General features: G+C 34.3%; 1 protein-coding gene and 1 long non-coding RNA gene across 2 annotated transcripts; both read right to left on the minus strand.

Annotated features, from left to right (window-relative positions):
* Nucleotides 1-16,899: 16,899 nt before the first annotated feature.
* Nucleotides 16,900-18,776, minus strand: LOC131611082 (leucine-rich repeat receptor-like serine/threonine-protein kinase At1g17230). Its single transcript, XM_058883202.1, has 3 exons — nucleotides 17,659-18,776; nucleotides 17,039-17,366; nucleotides 16,900-16,941 (listed from the first exon to the last, which is right to left on the minus strand). The coding sequence occupies exons 1-3, from the start codon at nucleotides 18,753-18,755 to the stop codon at nucleotides 16,900-16,902; spliced, it is 1,467 nt and encodes a 488-aa protein (XP_058739185.1). The 5' UTR covers nucleotides 18,756-18,776.
* A 456-nt stretch (nucleotides 18,777-19,232) lies between these two features.
* LOC131611168 (uncharacterized) lies at nucleotides 19,233-22,636 on the minus strand. The gene is made up of 7 exons (XR_009286778.1): nucleotides 22,222-22,636; nucleotides 21,379-21,880; nucleotides 20,811-21,001; nucleotides 20,358-20,432; nucleotides 20,087-20,161; nucleotides 19,715-19,928; nucleotides 19,233-19,619 (listed from the first exon to the last, which is right to left on the minus strand). It is a non-coding gene; the product is annotated as an uncharacterized LOC131611168 (long non-coding RNA).
* Nucleotides 22,637-27,877: the final 5,241 nt, after the last annotated feature.

Below are 27,877 nucleotides of genomic sequence, written 5' to 3' on the forward strand. Positions count from 1 at the left end.
GATATTCAACTCTCGATTAAAGTCGTACACCTTTTGAGGGAAAATGACGAAAACGATACCATAATTTCATACACTATGCTTTCGAACAGACCGTGTTGACGATGTACAGGCATTTGTTCAATTCCCAAATAATGGAGATATAAGGATGTTAATCCCTTGTCAACCCCTTTGAGCCTAAAGAAGTAGGAGTTTTCCTTCATATAAAATAAAACCCTCAATACATAACCTGGGGTAGGGTAGCTGCTCAGTTAACTTAATTATTCCAAACTGTTCCTTTGAAATCGCTGATGGTTCTCCGTCATCATTAAGTCCGGCAGTCAATGTCCGCAAAGAAAAAGAAAGCAATACAAGGGCCTGCTAAGTCAAAACCTATTAAGGAGACTTAGGCAAAATTGGGGCATCCCGCTGACTGTAGTTTTAAAATAAACAGTCCAGGCAAAAGTTAGGGATAATAAAGTAAAAAAAAAGGGTCACTATATACCCCTCACAAGAGAAGATATTACAAGAAAGGAGGATGACTGCCTTTGCAAAATAAACTTCTGGTTTTTAAACCATAAAAAATATCAATATTCCCAAAGTCCTGAGCATAGGACTGGAGAACATCACGAAGATGGGGATGGGTACAAATAAACTTTGAGCCTCTATCCTTTGTTTCTTTAAACCGTGAACCAGGCCACGTTATAACCCTTAAAAGTCCTAACTGAAGCATGGTTAGTTCGAAAGCATATCGTTACCAAAGGTATCCTGACTCCTTAAGGTCTACTATAACTCTTGAGTTGATATCACTTTCTTGCAAAAAAAAAACTTTGTTTTACTCAAAAAAAATGTTTTCAAACTTTCAAGACAACGTATGCATTTGCATTTCATAATAAAGTACACTTGTCTATATAGATTTAAATGTTAACATCAGGGAGAAGTTGCATGGGGCATGGTTAATGTCTAAAAATCTTACTGACTGACGGAGTAGCTTTTAAAAGCTTGTCAAAAGAAGAAGCATCTCTCACACATGACTGAGATAGCTGAAATGCACACGGGGCATAACTCGTCATTTATCCCATTTACATGGGGCAATCAAATCAAGATCCATAGAATCTCTCAAAGATGCTGGATAGCCCATGGGGCAAGCCCATTATCTGGGGACACGTTGCAAAGGTCACTCAGTACCAGATGGTATCAATACCACTCTCACATCCTTTCCAGGAACCTTTATAGGATATTTCTCATTCTATCCATGCAGTCTTCTTTAAGACATGTTCAAACACTCCTTACCCTTTCTGGGAACCTTGTTCATACAGTCTTTTTAAGACCCACCTTCTTATCCTTTCTATTTTCAAACCCTTTCAGACAGTCTTCTCTAAGACATATTCCTTTCCAAGAACCTTTTCTAGGTAGTCTTCTGTAAGACGTTTCTTAACTGTTTTCAGTTAGTCTTTTAAGACATATTCAAACTTCTCTCACGCTTCCAAAAACCTTGTCAAACTTTGTTTAAAGTACAGAGTCTTTTATAAGACAGTTCACCATTCTTTCTAGAATAGTCTTCTTCAAGATGTTTTCCTTGAGTTTTGTTTAAAACCTCGCGTTCCTAAAAACAGTCTTTATCCTCTATAGGAATATTTCTGACCCTCTGCACAAACATATCCCTTTGAGCTTTGTTTAAAGCGCAGTCTTGTTCAAGACAATTTCCCATTTTCTCCAAGGACCTCTTTAGGTAATCTTATAGAAGACATCATCTCATTCTGAGTACTCAGCAAATCACTGTCCGTCAGGACGCAACCGAAACGCAACTCATTCTGAAAAGCATCTACTTCGCATTCAAATCAACACTTAGCATCAAGGAGACCTCGAAATTGGTCTAATCAAAGACGATCATTCTTGATAAAGACCCTTGAATGGGGAAACCACGTTCAGAGGGTTTTCCTGAAAACAGGGGCATACAATCAAGGATCCTATTGACTAGGGGCATATCTTTCAAGAATTCAAACATTGGGGCAATGCATATCAGGCAAGACATGGTGAAATTCGAGTTCTCTCTAAAGGTCCCTCCTTCAGATAAAGGGGCACGTCTCTCAAAATTTCTGATAATCGGGGAGTCACACTAGTGTCATATAAGGAGCATTGTTGCATAATTGATCTTCCCACGCCTGTACTATTTACATCCCGCAGTGTGGGATTGGCATACATGCATAATTCTCATTTACTTTGAGAACCTCATTACATGACACATGCATCATAACATTGCATAAAACTAACACTGCCTTTTCAGGTCACTTCACTTCAAAAAAATGTTAGCATCCAATTACCACGCAAACATGATCGTATCAACGATTCAATCTTAACAGATACAATTCAAATACTTCACTCCAAGTCTTTCTTCAAAGGCAATCCAGAAGCAATCAAACAGTTTCTTACCTCTCCAGGTAGTCTTGTCCAAGACAATTATCCAAATCTTCCCAAGCAGTCTTGTTTAAGACATATCCTAAACCTTTATAGGTAGTTTTGTTTAAAACGTTGCATGACCTTTATAAGAACCTGTCTAGGTAGTTTTATTGAAAACATATTATAGGAATCTTTTTAGGCAGTTTTGTTTAAAACGTTTCATATCCTTTATAGGAATCTTTTTAGATAGTTTTGTTTAAAACGTTTCATATCCTTTATAGGAATCTTTTTAGATAGTTTTGTTTAAAACGTTTCATATCCTTTATAGGAATCTTTTTAGATAGTTTTGTTTAAAACGTTTCATATCCTTTATAGAAATCTTTTTAGATAGTTTTGTTTAAAACATTTCATATCCTTTATAGGAACCTTTCTAGGTAGTTTTGTTTAAAACGTTCCACGACCTTTATAGGAACCTTTCTAGGTAGTTTTGTTTAAAATATTTCATAGCCTTTATAGGAACCTTTCTAGGTATTTTTGTTTAAAACGTCTCACGACCTTTATAGGAACCTTTCGAGGTAGTTTTGTTTAAAACGTATTGTGTCCTTTATAGGAATCTTTGTAGGTAGTTTTGTTTAAAACGTATCATGCCCTTTATAGGAATCTTTCTAGATAGTTTTGCTTAAAACATATCGCTCCCTTTATAGGAATCTTTCTAGATAGTTTTGTTTAAAACATATCGTATACTGTCTAAGAGCCTTTCCAGGTGAGTCTTGTGTAAGACGTATCACATCCTTTCCAAAACTTTTCTAGGTTTGTCTTGTTTAAGACGTATCATAATCTTTCTAGGCATTCAAAGTTTAAGACATGTTATAACCTGTATAGGTAATCTTGTTCAAAAGTTTGCAAATCATCTCTAGAAACCTCTTCAGGTAGTCTTCTTTAAGACATTCTTTTTCCAAAAAAAACCTATTCAGGTAGTCTTCTTCAAGACATTCCTTTTTCTAAAGCCCCTTTGTAGGTAGCTTTCTTCGAGACATTCTTGTTTTAAGTACCTTTTTTAGATAGTCTTCCTCAAGACAAATTTCCGTATCCATTCCAGAAACCTCTTCAGGTAGTCTTATGTAAGACATTACTTTATATCTCTTCAGATACAATCAAATGGGTGGCATCTATAAGCCCATCTCCTACAGAGCTTTCGCCCTACGCAAACAAATTTCAGGGCATTTCAGTGTCCAATCATCTTCTACCTCTTCAGGTTCAAGAAGATTGAACAGGGGCAGCTGTCATACCCCAAAATTTGCCTTTCATATTTCCATTTACAATGATGCAAAGTTCAAGGTTCAGTCCCAAGGATCACTTACTCAAAAGTCCAGATGGTCCATAGTCAACTGGTTTGACCTAAAAGTCAATCATAATCAGAGCATAGTCAAAGCCTCCCAATTTTGGTCAGCATCAAGTATATGAAGCATAACCATCATTTGATCAAAGATTGATCATGATTCCATTAATAGAAACTCAGAGATGAACGAATACAAAAAGGTTCAAATTAGGGTTTCTTAGGAGAAAGTCAACCCAACTTTGACTGGGCATAACTTTCACATGGAACATCAAAAATTCCCCACTCAAAGCCTATGTTGAAGGAAATTGGATTATCTACAAATTTGTCTCTCACAAGCCAGGGCTAGAAATGATTCATTTGAGAGATACAGTGCAAAAGATTACAGGTCCTTTTCAGGCATCCTCCCAAAAGCAGTTTTTGTCAAAGAGGATATGATCAAGATAAAAGCCCCAAATGAGAAATACATTCCAAAGTGGCTTATAGAGGACCTCTTGAGGTTTCCAAAAAGTCTTAGAACTCCCTCATAGCTAAAAAATTGAGTGAGATATGCTTGATCAAAGTTGAGCATTTTTGGGAAGCAAAATGTGAAGTAAAGAGGGTTCAAAGTGGAGAATTTTGCAAATGGGCCTATATTTTATGACTCAAACTTAATCCACAAGTTACCCAAACCATATGCCACGAATTTTACCTTTATTTAATTTATATATAATTTTTATGTCATTTTTAAGTGATTTAAAATAATTTAATTAAAGGGAAGGATCAAATATTTTGTTACAAGATGCATATGAATCAAATCAAATCAGCATTGATGTCAAAATATTGTATAATTTTCGTGCATAAATGGTTGGAAAAGATTGACATAAGATGGGAGCAAAAATAGAAAGTTTCTATTGAAGAATAAGGTCAATTTTCACAAACATGGCAAGAATGGATTTTAAGGAGTTTTGGGCTATTATTTTAACCTAATCTCATCCTCTATAAGTAGCAGAGAGATACCACACGATGGGGGGGATTTCGGACAAGGGTTTGCAGCCAAGAACATCCTAACAACTTCACAAAAAAAACAAAAAAACTTGCATACGGTTTTGGAGATTCAGGAAGTTTCAAAGGATTCTAAGGCTTGCTACGTATTCCTGGGAAGATTCTAAAGCTGTCTGGATACTCACGCGTCATCAACAACCCCAGATTAATCTCCAATTGGCCAAGGTACGCGTTTTTGAAACATGGCTCGATGGTAATGATTCATGCATTCTCAATGGTTTTTGATTGCGTATTATAGTTTGTATGAATGCTCTGAACGTTTCTGGACTGGTTGTTTGAATCTTTGCGCATTATAACTTGATCGGCCATTAAAGGCCGAGGGAGGTTTTAGGGTTCCAGTTTGGGGGTTTTTGATAGGGCTAATATTAGATCAAATTGGTCACATGGTTGAGTTTGCAAGGGTTAGACGAGCAAGTTAGGGGTGTCGCGAAATGTTTATATGACCCCATGCCCTATTCGCTATTTTTGTGTTTCGATTTGCTACGAACAAAACTGTAGCGATTTCGTAGCAAACGTTGCAGGTTCATTATAGATCCTGTGAGGAAGATGATGATGTGGCTACGCACCACTGGCCCATTTAAAATTCCCGCGCGCGTTTCCAGGTGTTTGCTTACTTTCATATATATTGTGTTGAGCGCGTTTTCCAAACGTGTGCTCCATTTAGTTGGAGTGGTATTGAAGCATTTGTGTGAGTCTGGGGGTGTGGGTTCGAGTCCTCACTCCCACATATATTTTTCTGAGTTTTTAAACTCCTGATCCTGTGTGCACACGTCCATAGACTCCACCGTGAACCCTCTGATCTGAACCATCCAGCCACCACTAACTTAGATCTAGCGCCTCCAAATCTGATGACCATATCATGCACCATACTAACAACCACACTAAATTCTAATCCTAACAAACTAACATAATTTTAATTAAATATTTGTTTTAATTAATTCTTTTAATATATTATTTATATATTAATAATTATTTTTATAAATAAAGATTAATATGTGATATTTATATTAAAATGCCAATTTGTTGTCCGTGCCGATTAAATCGATTAATCGCTATGGGCAATAATAATTTTAATTAAAATGTTTATTTAATTAAAATACAAATAATTTCTATTTAGTTAAATGGTTTCAACCATCCTCATTGGTTGCGATGATTAACTATTCAATTTCCTCATTTCTAATTCGTTATTCTTTTTAATCGAATCAATCGATTACGAGGGGTAACGATACAAATTAATTCAAAAATTATAAAAAATACTATAATTCGTTATTAGTAATAATCAAATCAATTGATTAAAATTGGTAACGATACGACTTCAAATCTGTTAACTATGGCGATCGAATCTATTGATCGTTGCGGTTAATAGTGCCATATTAAATCAGGGTTGTACGCCCAAATCTAAAACAACTTCAAAACACTTTTCAAACATCTTTCAAACTTCAAGTTCAAAATACAGATTTTTATCTACGATAGGCTATTCAAAGCCTTCAAACCTTCAAATCAAATTTCAAACCTTAAGGGCGTACAACCCGTCCCCCGAACTACGTTGACTCTGATTCTCCATAAGGAGATACGTAGGCACTTGGCAACAAGGCGAGTCCCCTTCCCTAAAATCTCAATTTTCCCCTTATTCATTTCCTTACCTATAAACTTCAATAATTTTAGCCACAAACCTTTACCTTAGATTCAAAGCCAATAGAAAGGGTTGAGGGTGCCTAACACCTTCCCTCGACCTGAATATAGTATCTTACCCTGATCTCTATACTGCGTAGGGTTTCCTATTCACCCTTCAGAATAGGTGGCGACTCTAAAAGCTTTAAATTTTAGGGCAGGTTGCTACACTCTATTTTGTTGTTATTGGAGTAATTTTGTGAGATATTGCATAGATGATGTTATGCTTATCCGTTGATTAATGTTCCGCTGTGTAGAAACGTGATTTTTTTAAATTGATGATTTTCCCCTAAGTGAAGCATGACAAATGATTTATGATAATTTGTTTTAAATTGAATTGTGGCACCCTTGTTTTTATGTTTTACTCTGATTAATTTATTTAATTTCCGCGGGGTTTAGAAGGGTGTTACATTTACCACTTAGGCTGAATGTTTGAGGCAGTGATATGTTGCCGAAAACAGTTTGAAGAGGGTTCAAGATGAGAAGAATCAAAACAAGGAAAGTTTTAAGGAGCAAGGGAGATCGGGTCAATATCTAAAGCCCCGAAACTCTCCGTCAAAGAAGAAACAGGGTCATGTTGATCGTTCAACTCTACCACCTCAATGTGACAAATGCAAACGGAGGTATAATGAAGAGTGTTATAATGTTGACATTTTCCATTTGGGATAAAACAAAACAGATTTTTAGTGGAGGAAGAAGAAGGAAACGTGGGAAAGGAAGAGGAAGAGAAGGGAAGCTCCAACTTCACTACCACATTGCATGCACTAGGATCAACCCCAAAACATGCTTCTGATCATCCTCATCACATTGCTCAACTTCATCTTCTTCTCCTTTGACAGTTGAGTCTCATAGTTAGACTTGGGGGTTTATGAGCTTTGAATGAATTTGGGGAAATTGGGGTTTTGATGATAAAATTGTGTAGCATGTTGATAAAATGTTTGTATCTCATTGGAATTCTGCTAATAATCGATAATGTATGTTTTAGGAATGATATTAGGATGTTATAGGTGTTTGGATTGGAGTTGGTTTTGGTTTGGAACCTTCAAAATGCAGAAAAATACCTTCTGCTACAGTGTAATCGGTTACGGGTTTTTGTGTAACCGGTTACACTGCTGAAAATGCAATTTTGGGCTATTTTTCGTGCCCGTAACCGGTTACGCATTTGGCGTAACCCGTTACACTGGGTTAAAAAGGGAAAAATTGCAAACTTTGGAAATTTATAACTTATGTTCCGTAAGTCCGTTTGACGCATACTTTATATCGTTGGAAAGCTAGTGAGACGTACTTTCTAGGAAAAATACCCCCGATACCAGATTATCATTTTTGACGCATCTGACGCCCTCGAGGCGAATCGTTGAAAAATAGAACTTTACATTATTTTCCCCGAAGTGCAGTAACGATCAATTTGGTGAACTGACCAACTCACTAGACTAACATGCATTATAAATTGTGTTGAGAATGTATGATATCATGTGTGACCATGAATATATTAGATTGCATAAATATGTACAATTGTGGTAAAAATGCATTATGTGAAATGTTGTATTGTGATATTTGTGCATTAACGAGTACGTAATGAGAGTGATCTGGTGTATACTCATTAGTGCGTAGGGATAGCTGGGCACATTCACCGACTTCAATAAGAGTGATTTGTTGTATATTCCTTGATCGGTGTGAGATATGTGGGTACTCAATGGGAGTGATCTGGTGTATACTCATCGTGTTACTAGGGAAATACTGGTACATCGATGGGAATGATCTGGTGTATACTCATCGTGTACTATGTAGGCATTTCCTCTAGCGGGAAAACATCGGACGTTGGAACGGTGTGATGGTGATACCATGTAGGTAAGCTCACTTGTTTATTCACCCCTGGTGATGCCACATAGGCAATATCATTAGAACCTCGCCGGTGGGCTGGTACAATCATTGTGATATGGTTGTACTAGAAACTGCATACTTGCACATTGTTTGTGTGTTCGTTGATATCTCATTGGTTAGTCATGGGACCCCAATGATGAGAATACCATGATGTGTACTTGTACCCGACCGTGAGGTATAACCCGGATCCATGGAGGATTCGTTGTTTGTATGTACCATGTAGGACCGAGTGAACCCTTAGGATAGGGAGGCTCACTGAGATTTAGTAATCTCACGCCACTCCAATTATCTTTTTTTCAGGTGGTTCAAGGCAGGATAAAGGCAAGGGTAAGATGGATTAGTCTTCTGGTGATGCTTCTTGGCGACGTTCTTTTTCGTTTTGTAACTTTCAGTTGTGAATCTTTTGGATGATGTATTAGTACCACTCTTGGAATTATGTATTTTGGCCATGATACATTCGGAATTTATACTTGTACTAATACTCTCTATATGTTCCGCTGCTTATGTATGACTTTCACATACTATTTAATACCATATGCATGTTATCCTAGGCCATGATATGTATGGGGTGTTACACACATTTTTTCCATTTCAACACCTTTGATATCAAAATACGAACGCCGCTTCATTCTCGCACATATACTACCAACTATACGCCGATCATTAGCAAAAGGTACCAATAACTTTACTTGCCATTACTACCAACAATTTGAGGTAATACAACACCACAATATTCCAGTAACTTTGCACAAACAACGAAACAATTCCGATAATAACCCAGTTTCAAAAATCCAATAACGATTGCATAACGACACATTCACATTATTATCCTTACAAGATTCACAATAACCTACGATTCAATGAAGCATCATGGCTCATCACACTTATTCCAATAGTCTATCAGTCCAAACATTAACATAACTCCATTTCGCAGACTCCTGACATATAGTCCTTCACTTCTTATAAGTCGTATAACAATAGTGCCACACAATGCTTCCACTGCGCAACTCTGATAATTCTTCTTTAAGTCACTGTCTTTGCTAAAATTCCGTCAACTGTATGGTTCACAAATTTTCAATCCCATGTAGACTTTCCTTAATACCCATCCTCACATTGCCGTTACACTTGTTACTTCCAAATCTCTCACCCTGCAACATTCGTTTGTACAAAACTCACTACTCTAAATTGTTCAACATTCCTCGACTTTTCCATGGATATATCTCTGTCAATCCTCATCAACTCAAAAGCAACTATCATTGCGATATAACATCTGTACTTTTTCCTTACTATTAAGACAACAAGACAAAACTATAACATCCAAAACGATTTTCTCCTACCATTAACAACGGATTGAGGGTGATCAGTTCCCCAATTTTTCAATTAGTATTCGACAACCATAGTGGAGTATAAACAGTCGTTACTTCATAATAGCGTCATTTTCGAATTCTCACTCAAATCCATTAACACGTCATAATCTAATAATTCACTTTGGGTTTCTACAACTTCCACAACTTCCTAATCATTAAATCTCGTCGATGGGACACCGACATCCAAACATATTACAAAATTCCACTTTATAGTCACTTAGCATCACACAATCGTCAACGTCTTTCCATCTTCAAAATCACTTCTATACTCGTACTTCACAATTCATCCCATCTCAACTAAAGTCCTCCTCACACCAAATTAGTGATAAAAATTATCTACAATCCTTCTTATGATACAATTCATATCTTTATCTTTTCGACGCTTCAAACAGAGCTGAAATAGGATATTCAGAACTCAAGCTATGAATTTTTAAAGTTTCACAATGATTCTGAATTTCCTGCGACTCGTTTACGAAGATTCCACTCTGAAACTCACTTCCCTTCAACTTAAGCATGTTTCAAACATTCTCTAGAATAAATCCTCATCTTTCAACTCTTTATAACCTGAGAGGTGCATCCTTTCCTCGAAATTTCAGTCTTGATATCACGGAGACAACAATTTCTTTCACAATCTGCGTGCATCTTCGAATTTCCAACTCGAACTCGCGATTCACCATACTTCACGCATCGACTACATCCGACAATCACTTATGCGAGTACAACATAAAGTCCACTGCAACTTCATTACTCAATTACTCTTCAAACATCAGCATCTCACGCAAAGGTTACTAGCACTGACAACTTCACAATCCTCAACCGTGCTGAACATCGCAACTCTCTAAATTCTGCTTCCCAAAATCATTCTTAACTTCACGTTGCCTTCGAATCCGGTTAACATCCAGAACTGTCAACAACACTCGCATCATCGCTTACCGACAACATACAAGACTATCTCTTACAATAGAAACCTCTTCGAGAAGCAAGGTTTCTCCCCCACTTATCGTCAAACTACTTCCTGCAACAAAACAAATAAGTACCATCAGTGTTTCACACACACGTCGCGTACTACAAGATAAAACACTGGCAGCATTTAACAGTCGTACAAACTCAACAGACTCGACAACTTGGTCGGACGGACCGACATGCTCTGATACCACTTATGTAACATCCCATTTCTACCCGGCAAATATTCAAAAATCAGAGTTTCAAAATTTCTCAACAAACAAATGCGGCGTCACATATTCACTTAATCATAAATCACTTAATCGCATTTAGCGGATACATAGCACTTTCTTTGATCAATTAAACAGATACTCCGCATATATTACTTTTCAAAACAGAGTAACTTCTTTTATTAGAACAAGGCGGAATCATAGTTCTCAATCTTTGAATCAATAACATCATATTCAGCTAAGATAAAATAATAAGCATCATAAACTTCATAAATCATCCCCTTGAGTGCTACGTATCAGAGCGACAACCGACTCGATTAACGACAACTAAATCTTCATACTCGAACACCTGCACGTTACCAATATAAAGGCAACGGCGAACAAGAGAAAGGGGTGAGAAATTGTATATTAGGATTCAGACATATATAGTTATCACATCACAGGTATAAATGTTGCCATACACTTCATACTTTCACTAACTCACAGATCTCACATACAGCTCATCGCATCATAAGTCTCATTACTTCACATTCGCATCAATTATATATATATATATATATATATATATATATATATATATATATATATATATATATATATATATATATATATATATATATATAGGGGACGACTCAAGTGAGAACACTTGGTTATTATGAGAAATGAGAACAATGAATCACAACCATTAAATTTTGATTTGTTGATTTTAATGAACTAGATTGGTTTCTCTTTCTATGTTGATTTAAAATAAATGTTAAGGATCATAGAAAGAGAAACCAATCCATTCCATTAAAATCAACAAATCAAAATTTAATGGTCGTGATTCATTGTTCTCATTTCTCATAATAACCAAATATTCTCACTTGAGTCGTCCCCATATATATATATATATATATATATATATATATATATATATATATATATATATATATATATATATATATATATATATATATATATATATATATATATATATATATATATATATATATCAGTCATTTACTTTGCAAGCTAATTTACGCAACATCACAAGTATAAGTCAAAATTATAGTCCCCAAAACATCACCGCATATAAGTCATACATTTAGTCACGAAACATTACATATAAGTCACCCATCTAGTCACAAAACATCACATATAAGTCACACATCTATTCACCAAATATCGAATATAAGTCACACAAGACATGTTCAGTTAATTGCATTCACATGTATTGATATCATCATACTATTCATAAAATCATCAATTCACATTTTCACATACTTCCATTATTTAACAAGTCACAAAATACAATCATGATATAGTCACAAAACGTCACAACTATAAATCACATATGACACATGGGACATGACTCATGTATATGAATGTGGTACCAATCAGAGCTTCAGCCCCCGTCACCAATTGCCAATTCAGGGCATAAGGCATAAGCCTTAGTCACTAATTTTGCCAATCCAGGCCGTCACTAATTTTGCCAATCTAGGCCGTCACTAAGTATGCATATCAAATGTGACTCGAAAAACAAGACATACACAACATACTCATCGCAATCACACATCATCACTAGGCATACACCTACGTCACTGATATTTACCAATTATTAGAGGTGATTCAACGTCACAATAATCATTCATCTTCACATAGAAATAAACTCATCACGACATCGTCATCATCATGTTTCGGTATATTACGGCAAACATATAACTTCACATATTAACAAAATCATTTCAACGATCATCATGTTTCGGCATATCACGGAAAACATATAACTTCACATATATTCCAACAACTTCACATAAACAACGGGGCAATTCCAAGAATTCACAAAATCAACGGTCGATACCATTAATAATTAATCAGAAAGATATCCACAACAATTCATAAGGTATGATCACAATTCGATACCGGTTAATCTGACACAATTCAATTACTTATCGATTATCCAATTCATTCAGTTAAATACTCAAGATATTGTAATTTACTGATAAATCGAATAGTTAATCTAAGTTCAAGTTTATTCCAATTAAATAGGCTTATAGGACATTAATCTAATCATTAATTAATCGGATTTATATTATAATTATCGACAAAATAACACCACCATGTTAATGTACTAATTAAACTTAGCTATCACGTCAATTTTCATCAAATTTCAAACAACAAAATATACCGCTTAATTCGGCTAATTTCAATCAAACGGGACTATTTTGCATTCCATTAGTCCGATAACTTACTGTTTCTAATTATGTACTATTTCATTTTCACTTTATACCATTATATATTCATATCTTAAGTAGTGTGAACACATGGAAACAGTGCTGGTTATTTCATTTACTTAAGTAACAAACGAAAATGAATTTATGATGCTTAAGAAACAGTTTGAAAGAAAAGCAGTGAATGGGACATCGTCGAAAATAACATATAAAACAAAATACAGCAAGAATTTTATCATTAGCCATAAGCATTTGACATGCATTTGACGCCTGTCATGGGCGTGTGGGACGACCGTTAAAGGCACTAATGTTGTCGTCTGTCAAAAGCAATGAATGCCGACCGTCAAAGGCATTCAGTCGTCCATAAATTTTGTCCACGCCATTCGTCAGTGGCTCATTCTCATTTTTTTTATGTATTTCCACTATTCACGTTAAACCCAACAGCAACAATAGCAATAGAGACACAAGGGATTTCAAGTTTCAGCAACATCTTAATACAACACAAGCAAAAACCTAAACCACCAGTTTTTCTTCAATCGAACAACCACAACAATAGCAATTTACAGAAAACAGCATTGATAGATTTCCAATTTCCAACAACAATTTAACACAAGCAATAACAATAAATCTACACATCCAATAAGTACATACAATTGTTCATGAGCCCCATTATAGGAAGAGAACTCCACCCTTATTTTATCAATTGAATCAACTCAATGGGTCTCCAATTTGACACCATGGATGGAAATCTCCAAGCTTCTAGAGGGGTCCAACTATACCACATAGAAGGAAAGACAAACTCGATGGGAGGGAAAAGTATACCTGGAGCGAAGTGTTGAGAGAATAACCAAAAGTAAGCATACGACTTGGAGTAAACACCATCACTCGCCTCTCGCCACCTCCAAACACCCTTCTCAACCGAAGGTCTAACGCATATATATGGTCACATAATGAAGGTCGCTAAAGAGATCCATCTCATAAACAAAAGTAAAAGCCCTCCTCCACCTAAGATTTGAAACCTAACTCTCACCCTCCTATCTACCCATCTCCCCAACAAAATGAGATGCCTGGTCAGAGAGGTAAAACAACCTATGAAATATGAGCCTAAGGGGAGAATCCCCAATCAACACATCCTCCAAGAAGGAAGTAAGCAGGCGCGAACCAATTAAGTCTTAAGGAAAGCCCATGCCTAAAGCAATCTGAAGTGTCTTCAACTTTCCCTCAAAGGAGGGAGACCACTCTCCACCAGGGCGAGGCTGATCAAGTGAAACTAGCTTTCGCGCCTGAAATAGAAGACACAGAGGCATCCCCATACCTACCAGTAAAAGTATCACACCAAATACCAGAAGCTCTTGACAAGAGGCGCCACCTCCACTTGCCCAACAAGGCCAATTTAAACAACCGAAGGCCGCAGACCTCAAGGCCCCAAGATTTTTAGATTTACAAACATCGACCCACTTGATCCAGGAAATCTTCGACTCCCCTTTCAGACCACCCCAAAAAAATCTCCGCTGAATCCTAACTATCTACTTCTAGACCTTGATGGGAATCTTTAAAAATGAAAGGAAAAGATAGGAATCACATTGAGAACCCATTTAAGGAGGATCACTCTTCCCCAAAGGGCACATACCTATGCTTCCAAGAGAGGAGCCTACTGGGAAGATGATTAACAAGAGGATCCTAAGTAGACGTTAGGCGCTTGTTAGCACCAATAGGGAGGCCAAGATAATTAAAGGGAAGACTTCATCTTGCAATCAAGGAACGTCACACATTTAATAAAATGCAAAATGATGACGTTCATCTGAAATATGTACAAAACATTTCGTAGAAATTTAGATGAATTTCACATAAAAATATAATAATAAGTAATTAATGATTTCACTTCAAAATCATTCTGAAATATCTCTTTAGTTTTGGAATAGATTTAACTTCAACATATAATAAAAAGAAAAGTTATAGCATTCGTCCCAAATATATCTAACATTTTTGCACATATTCGAGATGAATTTACTTGAACATATAATAATAAGAAAAATTATAGTATTCGTCCTAATATATCTAAAACTTTTGCACATATTTGAGATGAATTTACTTGAACATATAATAATAAGAAAAAGATTTTTTCTTTACCCACCTCCCTATGGGGGTGACCCCCAGCGAAAACCCCATTTTACCCCGCTTCGGAAATGCATTTCCGAAATTTTTTTTTTCTAAATTTTTCCAGACTTCGGAAGTGCATTTCCGAAAAAATCCCAAAAATTGGAATTTTGACTAATTCGGAGATGCATCTCCGAAACAACAAAAAAAAATCCAAAAAAATCCCAAAAATTAATTTTAGGATATTAATTAATTCAATTATCATAAATTTGATATAATTTATGATTAATGAATAATAATAATTATATATTTTGATATAATTTATGAATTATGAATAATAATTATTATATATTTCTATTTTGATTCATATTTTAAAATTTAAAATAATTTTAATTAAAATAATTTCACTTACAAAATGAGTTATAATTTTTTATTTATATATTTATATTTATAATAATTATTATATATTTATATATTTACAAAAATAATTAAAAAAAATGAGTGTTTTAATTTATATATTTATATAATAATTATAATAATTATTATATATTTATAAAAATTATTATATATTTATATAATAATTATTATATATTAATTATATATATTTATACATTTATATAATAATTATAAAAATTAAAACAATGAGTGTTTTAATTTATAATATATATTATATTTATATTTATATATTATACTTAATTTTAAATAATTCAAAATTTACATATGAAATTAAGATGTTTTTGATTTATATAAATTAGTAAAATAATTTTTAACTTTAAAATTGTTTAGGAAATTTTATACCTATTAGTTGTATTGATTCACCTTGATTTTATACCTATTAATGATATTGATTCACCTTGATTTTAATTTTTTAATAATTAATGAATTTTTTCGGAAGTGTATATCCGAAACATTCCAAGACCAATTTGGTCTTGGAATATTTCGGAAGTGTATATCCGAAACACCCCTCCCAAAAAAAAATTCGGAAGTGTATATCCGAAACACCCCCCTCCCAAAAAAAATTCGGAAGTGTATATCCGAAGACACCCCCCTCCAAAAAAAAAGTGTTTTCGGAAATGCATTTCCGAAAACCCAAAAAAGGGTGTTTTCGGAAGTGTACTTCCGAAATCACCCTTTTTTTCAGAAAAAAAAGTGATTTCGGAAATGCATTTCCGAAATATGGGGGCATTCTGAGAATTTCGCAAGGGGTGGCCAAGAAGGTTAGGAGGTCTATTAAGAAATTTCCTAAGAAAAATAATGAAGCTTGTTTCAAATCCATCTGAAACTTTCACACTGATTGAGATTGAACTTACAAAAAGATATAATAATAATCAAAATAATGACTTGTGCATCAAATTTGTCTCAAAATTTGACACAAATTTGTGTGAAATTTAACTAAAATAAAAAATAATATGTAACATTATGTAATTTATTTCAAATTGTCCGAGATTTTAGACAAAACATGAAAACTATTAAAAATAATAAGTAACATTATATAATTTTATTTGTTATATTTCATATAATTCATAATGTAATATAAGAACTTATATTTATATTTATGGCTAATATAATAATATAATTGGCTATTCACAAAACTTGTATTTGTATTGTAAAAATAATTTTATAAACAAAAATAATTTTTATAAATATTATAATTTTATTTAAAAAACATTGTTCATTGTATTGATGAAAATTGATGAAAAGTAAATACTCTATAAGTATAAGTTGTGATGTCAAAATAGCATTAATTATATTGGAGATGTTTGAAAAGCAAATTCTAATATTTCTAGCTACAACATATACATATACAAATAAATATTAACAATGATCTCATTAAGTTATAAATCACCCAACTTAATTTATTCCATGTTTTTTTCAAAGATTTACAATGTGAAATAAAGCTTTGAGTTCATGACTCATGAGTTGTTGCAAAGAAATTCCAGTCAATGGAGTGCTAAATGGTGGAAGTTCAATGACAAAACTTTGTGAGACAATTTTCATTGTTGGCCGTAAAGAAGGATTGAGATTTAAGCAGGCAAATGCTATTGCGGCAATACGAATTATGTCACGTAAAACTATGTCATTGTTTGGAAGTGAGAGACGTTGATCTAATACTTCACATAATTTGATATCTTGGGTTGATGTTGATTGAAGTAATGCCAATATATCTTCGGGATGTCTTCCCACTAAAGTTTCAAGTGCAACAACACCAAAACTATATACATCACACTTTTCATTCACAACCATAGTATATGCGAGTTCTGCATTATTCAAATCACAATGGTCATGTTAAAAGATTACTATATCATTTTCTTCCAAATTTAAAGAAAACATTGAGACACGGTATTTAAAGTATCAATTTGATAATGACTATTATTTCACTATCAGTTTGTGTATAATATACTCTACAATCACTAAAACTAAATAGTAATTTAATTAAGAGTTTATATTAAATAATTTAAAATTAAATTTCTTTGCTATTTTTTTCTAAGAGAGCTTATATATACCGGGCCAATGACAAGTGTTTATTGAGTTTATTGTAAGATAAATCTAATATTATGAGATTATTCATAAACCCCAACTCAGGAGGAATGAAACCTTGAATCTTGTTGTTAGAGATATCTAGTATTACTAGTTGTGTGAGATTTCCTAGTGAAGGAAGGGAACCTTGAATCTTGTTGTTAGAGATATCTAGCACTTGTAGTTGTGTGAGATTTCCTAATGAAGGAATGGAACCTTGAATCTTGTTGTAAGAGATCTCTAGCAATTGTAGTTGTGTGAGATTTCCTAGTGAAGGAATGGAACCTTGAATCTTGTTGTAAGAGATGTCCAGCTCTCGTAATTGTGTGAGATTTTCTAGTGAAGGAAGGGAACCTTGAATCTTGTTGTAAGAGACATCTAGCACTAGTAGTTGTGTGAGATTTCCTAGTGAAGGAATGGAACCCTGAATGTTGTTGTGAGAGATGTCCAGCTCTTGTAATTGTTTGAGATTTCTCAGTGAAGGAATGAAAGCTTCAATCTTATTGTTAAATAGGCCCAAATGTTTTAATTGTTTAAGGTTGCCTATTGAATGAGGTATTTCACCTCCAAGAAAATTAGAAGACAAATCAAGATGAGTGAGTTTTGTGAGACTTCCGAGTGAAGGAGACATTTCACCTTTAAGATTATTAACAGACAAATCAAGATGAGTGAGTTTTGTCAGATTTTCTAGTGAAGGAGGAATTTCACCTTCAAGATTATTATAAGACAAATCAAGATGAGTGAGTTTGGAGAGGAGACCAATTTCTTTTGGAATAACCCCTTCTAAAACCATTGAACTTAAAACAAGAATTTCTAAACTGTGGAAAGCAGATAGGTTGAGAGCTGAAAATTTAACACAACAAATACTACTAGTACCTGTTATGTTGATTCCATATATGCTTCCATCCTCATTGCAAGATATACCGGGCCAATGACAACGTCTTGACATATTAAATTGTGCATCAGACTTGTTCCACCATCCACTATTCAATATGGCGTTTGATTCCATTTTGGATTGAGATGTTGGAGTTGCAGATTGAATCCCAATAATCAAACCCCAAATAAGAAGAATGGCCACCCACATTTTCAGACCATAGAAATTATAAACTAGAGAATTTTTGAAGTTCATTATTTTGATATGTAATGAATTGTATACAATATTGTGTGTGACTGACTAGCATGCTCCTTGGCCACTCTTATATTCTCTCACGCCACTACAAGAAAATTGACTTGTAGTGACAGACAAAATCCGTCACTACAAGTCCAAATTCCGTTGGTAAAGCTTTGGATTACTTTTACCGACGGACAAAGTCTCCGTGCATTATACTAGGCGACTTACAACGGACTTTTGGCCGTCTGTCAAAGTCATTTAGCCATCAGTAAAATGTTAAGAGATTTCCCTACGGTTTGTGTCCGTAGGTAAAACTTGAAAATTAGAAAAAAAATGTTTATCTTCTACTTACAGTTCTTCTGTCACTAAAAGTCTATTATTTTTTGATTTTATTTGGTAATCAATAAATTCAATAAATAATATTATAAAAATATTAAAATATATTAAATTATCAAATATATTAACTAATCCAAACCCTGTAATCAATAAATTTACAGAAATAATATTATAAAAATTTATTAAAATTGAAAATGTTACATCATCAATGAGAAAAACGTCCTCATCGTCGAGCCGAGAGAGGTCAATAACAAGCTGGCCTGTGATAAGATTAAAAAGTGATATGCCGTATTCAAGAACATCTGTTTTCTCCTAACGATTTTCCGGTTGACAAATATTCCGGTTCAAACTCATCATCTAGAAGGATATTTGCAGCCTTTCGATCATGGTGAATTATCTTCGGATTGCATTGCTCGTGTAGATATTCCAAACTGTGTGAAGTTCCGAAAGCCACACACTTTCTTTTTGGCCAATCTAAGCCTTTCTCATCATATTTCAAATCTAGAATCATAGTGAAATCAAATATATTTAAGCAACAAGCACAAATTCAGAAAAAATGAATCAAAGAACATAACAAGTTATATCAGTTTTATTACCTCTTAATTGATACGCTATGCTTAGATTTTTCACGAAAGGATATACCAGGATTCTTTCAGTTGAGTTTGAAAAGATTCCAATTAGTCTTAGCAGGTTTCTATGAACTCCAAACGCAACCTCTCCACCAGCATATGATAATCAGTGAGGTGTTTCACTGTGATTTTTGTGTTATCCGAGAGAATACCTTTTACACTTTTCCAAACCCACCTTGGCCTATTATCAGAGAGAGATATTAGCCCAATAGGCTTCTGAACATTTACAAACAGTACATAATTCACAGAATGATGTTAATGTGAGCTATAAATGCATATTATCCATAAAATGGATGCAAGTTTAGACAGAGTTGTTGAAAGCTAAAATCATATGAATACCTTTTCAAAGAGATCCAAACACTCTTGATTGTCCTTAAATTCTACATTGATCCAATCAACTCCTATTTCATAGTCCTGAAACAAGATATAAAAGTTGTTCTAATATTAAAACAAAGCCCAATCACCATATAAGGCATGTTATACTTTTAGACATTCCCAGAAGGAAAAAAATAGCATTGAATTAAACCAAGAGCCTAGAAGAACAAGAACTTAGAAGAATACATAATCACAAGTTAACAAAATATAAAGGATCTTGAGTAAACTAACTAACCTCTTTAAATCTAACAATATTATAATGCTTCAACTATCTATGGTTCATAATCTCTCTCTGGACATGATCATCAATCTGCAATACACAAATCTCAACAATGATCCAACCACAAACACAAAACATAAAATGAAAATGAAAGGGTATTAAACTATTTAAATACATATTGTCCTCTTTCAATAAACTATTTAAACACAACATTTTCATTCAGCCATGGACAGGAAATTCATATACGACATTTCTTTTTCTTCCCTAACTTAAGTATCACTTAACACATAAGTTAACATATAAATTCCTTAGTATAATGTGTTTATGTGACATCCAAAAGATTCATAATTTTAATATCGAAGAAGAATATATGTGGCAGAAAAATTCAGCAGCATATTGGTGGTAATCCTGCTATATTTTTACAATCTATTAGGGTACAAAAGTCTATTATTTCATTGTCATCTTTACCTTGTGAATATTCCTGCTATGTGTAAAACAGGAAAGCCTACTTCGAGAAGATAAAAGGACTACAGAAACCAGCCTCAAGGAAAACAATTCTGCTCCCATTACATCTGATTCTCTAACTAGCGGAAGCAAGGCCTCAATGTCGACCGAAACGTCAAAAGCATATACTCTTTCATCATCAAAATTATCTGCATCTTCATTCATAAAGAAAAATAAAACACAAGACTCGACTACAAATGGAATAAGTAAATGTGAAATGTATTTAGTTTTTCGATGTTGGGTTTTAGCACAATCTAGACATTAAATCAATTTTAAACAATTTTGAACCGAGATTAGGTAATTATGTCACACATTTTGATTTTGATCTGGATAACTCTAAATGCTAATCTTGCATTCTACTATAAATAGGACAAAAATACATATTCTAGCAAACACTCTAGCTAGTCAAATGATTTCCTTATGAAATTTATCTAAACGCAATAGTACTTCGACTAATTTTAGATTTTTTTTTATCCCAAAATTTAAGTATAGGAAAGTTATTCAATTGAAATTAGCTCGGAGAATTAAATACCTGGAGGAGAAAATGGAAGAAGCTTCAAACTAACTAATTCGACTTAAGTAATCTTTGATGCAAAATGAGTGCCCAAAGATTTATTCTCGTCAAATTCTTGTAACACATTAATAAGTTTTCTTGCTTTCTTTTCTCCACTGGAGGAACACCATCCATAAGAATAGCATAAAGAAAAGGCATAATCACATAACCAACTTTCACCAAAATACTAACAATCTCACCATCAATATTAGCACACAGTGAAAACAAAACGGAAACACAATACTCCTTCTCAACACATGAAGTTGCGGATTGCAAAATCTCAACCACCGAAGATAAACCTGAAGCTTCTAATACAGCACGAGAACCATCCATGTTCTCTGCCAAAGCTACCAAATTCAGCACCATAATTCATAAGAAAAAAGGAAAATAAACTTGGTTGGGCAATTTGTCGAACACTTGGAGTGCGAGTTTTAAAACGGTTGTAACAACAACAATTCGATCTTGATTCGTAAACCTCAACCTGCAACAGCAACAATCATCAACAACAACAATAATCCAACTTCCCAATTTCCCAACCCCTTCATTTTCAAGTAAAAAAATAATCTAAAAAATAATGATTCATATGATTTGGCGTCTTGCCGTAAAGAGTATTCAGAATTCAGAATTCATAATGAGAAAGTAACCAAAATCCATCTAACAGCATACAGATTACAATAACCGCTTAAAATCTTAAAAAACTTGAAGATTGTTATGAAATAAAAAAGAGAAAAAAATGGAGAAAGAGATAGAGAAGAACCTGAAAATAAATATTTCATATAATCAAAGAATTGAAAAGGAAAATAATTTTTTTCTATTGAGTACCTGAAATCGGTGCTTGAAACAAACAGTGGCTGAGAAGTGATTCCACTATTAGGAGCGATTAGAACGATTGAGAGCGATTAGAACAATTGAGAGCGATTCAGTGATTGACGATTTGAACGGTTGAGAGCAATTCAGTGATTGAGGATTTGAACGATTGCGAGCGATTCAACGATTCTAACGATTGAGAGCGATTCAACGATTGACAACGATTTGAACGATTGAGAGCGATTCAACGATTGGCAACGATTTGAACGATTGAGAGCGATTCGACTAGGAGCGATTCGACTAGGTTTGGAGTTTTCAGGATCGATTTCAAAATTTGCTTCAAATAGGATCGATTGAAAGTTTTGAAATCTGTTTTGAGAATGAGAATTGAAAACTCTGAACCCTAAAAGAAAAAGCGATAAAAAAAATCTCAGTTATTTTTGTTTATTAAAATATAATAATATAATATAATATAATAATTAACAATTAATAATAATATAAAATAAAATAGAGTTTTAGTGACAGTTAACTTGTGCCCGTAGGTAAATCCTTTCTAAGTGACCGTGGGTATAGGGAATATTTCTTGTAGTGCGCCATTCTTACCTGATTGCGCTACGTATATATCACGGCATAAGATAAGTCATAGTAATTAGTATTTGTGGATATCAAAAATTGATACCAACATTCCTAGAAAAAATGCATCTTTCTTAGTAGCAAGCTTTGAAGGAGACTTTAGAACTTTTTTCATCAACTTTGTGGAATTCTTTGCACGCGGACCCCAATATTCAAGGAGACATTTTCCCCCAGCCTTAGAGTGGATGCAATAATTCTCCTTGAGTATTATTAACGATCCTAAATAATAAATATTTTTCTCTAAATCCTAAATATTAAGAAAACTAGTAATAATATTATTAATTTTGCTAATTCATCAATTAGGAGGATGAATGTATTAACTCATAATCCCTCAGTTTTTTTAATTGTCGTTTTTTTAAATTGTATTCTTCTTTATTACTTTCCTTTTTCAAAGTTTAGAACAATAATAATTATAATTTTGTCAAAACTATCTCTAATATTTATTATGAAGAGAAAAAAATTAAATAGAATCATGAATAATTAAGGATATTATAAGTAAAATAAAAATTATCGTTTAAAAAGTAACATGTGAGATATTGGATTTTTTTTGGGTTTATCCTAGTAACGATGGTTTGCTTAGTTCATTTTTTCTAGATATATGTCATTGGTATTTTTATTTATTAGTGCACTTTTATTTTGGTATATCTTGTGCAATCTAATTACATACTCTTTGATGAGCCATTTACCCTTCTTTTACATTTATTATATTATTTTGTTTTTAAAAAACAATCATTTTACCTTAAATGAAAAATATACTAGCTTAAGTTAATTACCTTGTTATGTTTTTTTACATATATTATTGAAATATTTTTATCCATAAGCTTACATATTAATTTTTGTACAACAATCTGTTCAACGTGGACCCATTTGTTACTATGTGAAAGCTTTGCCCCTTGATTACGTTTAGAAATATGCATACGTCCAAAGTCGTCTCTTAATATAGTTGATTAAGCGTGTCCATAGTTTTTTTCCTAGTCAACGAGTCAACTTTGGTGTGCATTGACTAAGACACACTAATACAAAAAACACATCTAATGACGGACGCGAAATGCGTTTGATGTCGGTTATGGAAACGAGATAAACAAGTGTGTTATAAAGGTTACTCTTTATCACCTCAATTGTAAAAACACTAAGGGGTTAAGTTAACTGCACGCAGGTTTGATTCCCAGCGTCAACATTTTCATTATTTTCATAACTGGATGACACGCCCAATATTAACACTCGGTGTATTCAATAACCGAGGTAATATATCAATATGTTAACTCGGTTTATTTTATAAACCGAGGGGTTATGGTTTTTTTTCTAATGTCGTCTGCACCAGAATTACGAAACCATATTACAAAATATAATACCATATTTTGCAGATTTTATAAAACAGAGACATTGTACATTTTTCCCATTCGTTAATCTAATATAGAAATATTCACATGGGTTATTCACATGGGTTATTCACATGGGTTATTCCCATTTGATGAGGTTGGTACCACATGCATAGTGTCAGTTCATACATATGCATACTTTTATAACATGATTGGAAGTATTCCAGTGTTATAAATATTGATGATGTGTTGGTTGCGTGTTTTGTTGAATTAATGTTGAGTACGATTGTCTGTTTGAAAGATGTGTTCTGTTGGCATTTGTGGAGATCTCTCACATTTAATTCTGAACTGCTCAAAGTTAAACAGGTAATGGGTAAGAATTTATCTTTGATTGGATTTAAACCACCAATTAGGTGAGGATTGCGGCAGCCACCTATTATTCTTTGTAAATTTATTGTCGGGAAAGATGCCAAGTATCAGGAAGGAGCTATATGGTTGACAATATGTTGGTGCATCTGAAAGATTCGAAATGATATGATCTTTAACAATGCAGGATTTGACATTGAGGAAATATTTTATTTGATCCTTTGGCACTCTTGGTGGTGGCTGGCAATAGTATCTAAGAAAATAATTACTTGTAATTTTTATGAGTGGTTTAAAAACTCTTTTTTGTATATTTGAGTTTTGAACTTTGTTGGCTTTTCAGGCTTCTTTCCTGAATTCTGTTGTAAGGTTTTGAGTATCTCTAATACTCAATTCTAATACAATGAGTTGCTTATGAAAAAAAAACCACGTGGTTATCACTAAAACACTTAAACACTTTATTTCCAGGCGCATGAATATTTATTTTCCAATGTGGACAACCAAAATTGTTGTTATCACTAAGCATACTAAAAAACCTCTTATGAGAGAATACAATACCTTAGTATCCAAGAGCTCTTCCATGAGCTCTGACTCTTATTCAACTGTTGAAAAATGTTTACATAATTTTTATCATTTATGAATTCAAAACTAGCACTAAGCGGAAGCAAACATAAACATAAAATCATGCCAAAATTTTTTACACAGAAAACTCTATTAACGGAAAAAAGAAAAAACACGAGACATAATCCATAAAAGAGTCTGTGGGGGATTTTTGGAGCAGCCTAAGGCGTAGAGATTGTATCCTCAAACAGAAGTCTAGGATAAACTGGAGTAAGGAAGGTGATTTAAATACTCGCTTTTTTCATAACGTCGTTAAAGCTAGATTGAGATCGAATTATATAGGTAGTGTGGATTCTCCTAGGGGAAGAGTATCTGATGTTGAAGGGGTGAAGGGGGAAGCTAAGAGATTCTTTGAGGAGAAATATAAAGAGTCTGTACTTGTTAGGCCAAGGTTAGAGACAATACAATTTCATGGGCTAAGGATAGCGGAAGCGGCAGTCTTAGAGGTACCGTTTACGAAGGAAGAAATTAAAGAAGTGGTATGGGAATTTGATGGAAACAAGAGCCCGGGGCCAGATGGGTATAATTTTAATTTCATTCGCAAATGTTGGAATTTTTTGGAGGAAGAGGTGTGCAGGTTCGTTGTTGAGTTCAGTTCTAAAGCTAATTTTCCAAAAGCCATTTCTGCATCGTTCCTTGCATTGGTTCCGAAAGTAGATAATCCGCAATTTCTGGGGGAGTATAGACCAATTAGTTTGGTTGGGTGCCTATATAAAATCATCGCGAAATTATTAGCCAATAGATTAAAGAAGGTTGTGGGAAAGTTAGTCTCTCAAACCCAGACAACTTTTATTCCTGGTAGGCAAATTCAGGATGGTGTTTTGGTCCTAAACGAAGTTTTAGACTACGCGAAGAGGTTTAAGAGGAAATGTATGGTGTTGAAGGTAGATTTTGAGAAAGCATACAATAATGTAAATTGGAAATTTCTGTTATATACTTTGAGAAGGTTCGGTTTTTGTGTGAGATGGGTAAGGTGGATAGAAGCCTGTGTTTGTAATGCGTCTTTGTCAGTGTTAATTAATGGAAGCCCTGCGGCGGACTTTGTTATGGAGAAAGGATTACATCAAGGGGACCCCTTATCGTCGTTCTTGTTCACATTGGTAACGGAGGGTTTAGCATTGTTGATCAAGGAAGCTACTACTGTTGGTGCCTTTGAGGGTTTTGAGATAGGAACATCGGTGACTTACAACTTGCTCCAATTTGCAAACGATACAGTTTTAATCGGAGAACCATCATGGTCTAATTTATGGAGTATAAAGTCGTGTTTACGGGGGTTTGAGTTGGTTTCAGGCTTGAATATTAATCTGTGTAAGAGCTGTCTGTTTTGTATCAATGTTGAAGAGGAGTTCTTGCAAGCAGCAGTGTCCTTCTTATGCTGCCAGACGGGAACTGTTCCTTTTTCCTTTCTTGGAGTCCCTGTTGGAGCAAACCATAGGCGGAGCAGTGTGTGGAAGCTGGTTATCAACATGTTGGAGAATAGACTTACTGTGTGGAAAGGAAGACACTTGTCAATTGGGGGGAGGGTCACACTTATTAATGCCGTGTTGAACGCGTTACCGATTTATTTTCTTTCTTTCTTCAAAATGTCGAAGGTGGTGTTAAAAGAATTAGTGGAAATCCAGAGGTGTTTTTTGTGGTGTGGAGGTTTGGACAAGAGGGGTATCTCTTGGGTAGGATGGTCGGAGGTGTGTCATCCCAAAGAGGAGGGAGGGCTCGGGGTGATATGTTTAGAAGCTTTTAATGAGTCCCTAATGGGAAAATGGAAATGGCAGTTTTTAGAGGATAGGGAGGCATTTTGGAGACCTTTGTTAGAGGGTAGATACGGTTGTTTGGTTTCGGCAGTCACTACAACACGGAACAGCTACAAGAGCGCTTATTTTGGCCTTTAACAGCGCTTTAAAGCGCTGCCAAAGCCAGCGCTGGCATAGGCTACGAAAGCGCTTTTAAAAGCGCTCTGGTAGGCCCCCCTATAAGAGCGCTTTTCTGGAAAAAGCGCTCTTGTAGGCCCCCCTTTAAGAGCGCTTTTCAGGAAAAAGCGCTCTGGTAGGCCCCCCTTTAAGTGCGCTTTTTCCAGAAAAGCGCTGTGATAGGCCCACCTGTGAGAGTAAAAAATAAAAAAAAAACGCAACATACTAAAGCGCTTTTGTAAAAGCGCTCTTATAGGGTGGGCTTTAAGAGCGCTTTTTCCAGAAAAAGCGCTCTGATAGCCCCCCCTATAAGAGCGCTTTTACAAAAGCGCTTTAGTATGTTGTTTTTTTTTTTTTTTTGCTTTTTTAGTAATCTTTGGCAGCGCTTTTAAAAAGAAGCGCTTTAGTATGTGGGCCTTTAAGAGCGCTTTTTTAAAAAGCGCTTTAGTAGCTAAATGAGGTATTTTTATGTGCAGCCTGTAATTTAATCCTCCCAGTCGACCTGTAATATTTTCGACCTGTAATATGTTTTCAGCCTGTAATATTTTCGACCTGTAATTTATTTTCGACGATATTATTTCAGCCATCAGTAAGACAATATATATATATATATATATATATATACTAATATAATACCATTATAATATCCAAAATTATATATATACATCATTACAACATCAATAATATTATAGTACTTCAATTCGACACAAATCCTACATGAAAAAGCGCTTAATATAAAAATGACACAAATCCTCTTTTATTTCTTCCAACTTAAGTCTCGAGTATCCAGCGGCACGGAATTCGTCAAGGTACTACAAAACAAAAACA

This window comes from Vicia villosa, linkage group LG6, assembly GCF_029867415.1.
Source record: "Vicia villosa cultivar HV-30 ecotype Madison, WI linkage group LG6, Vvil1.0, whole genome shotgun sequence".
Classification (NCBI taxonomy): domain Eukaryota; kingdom Viridiplantae; phylum Streptophyta; class Magnoliopsida; order Fabales; family Fabaceae; genus Vicia; species Vicia villosa.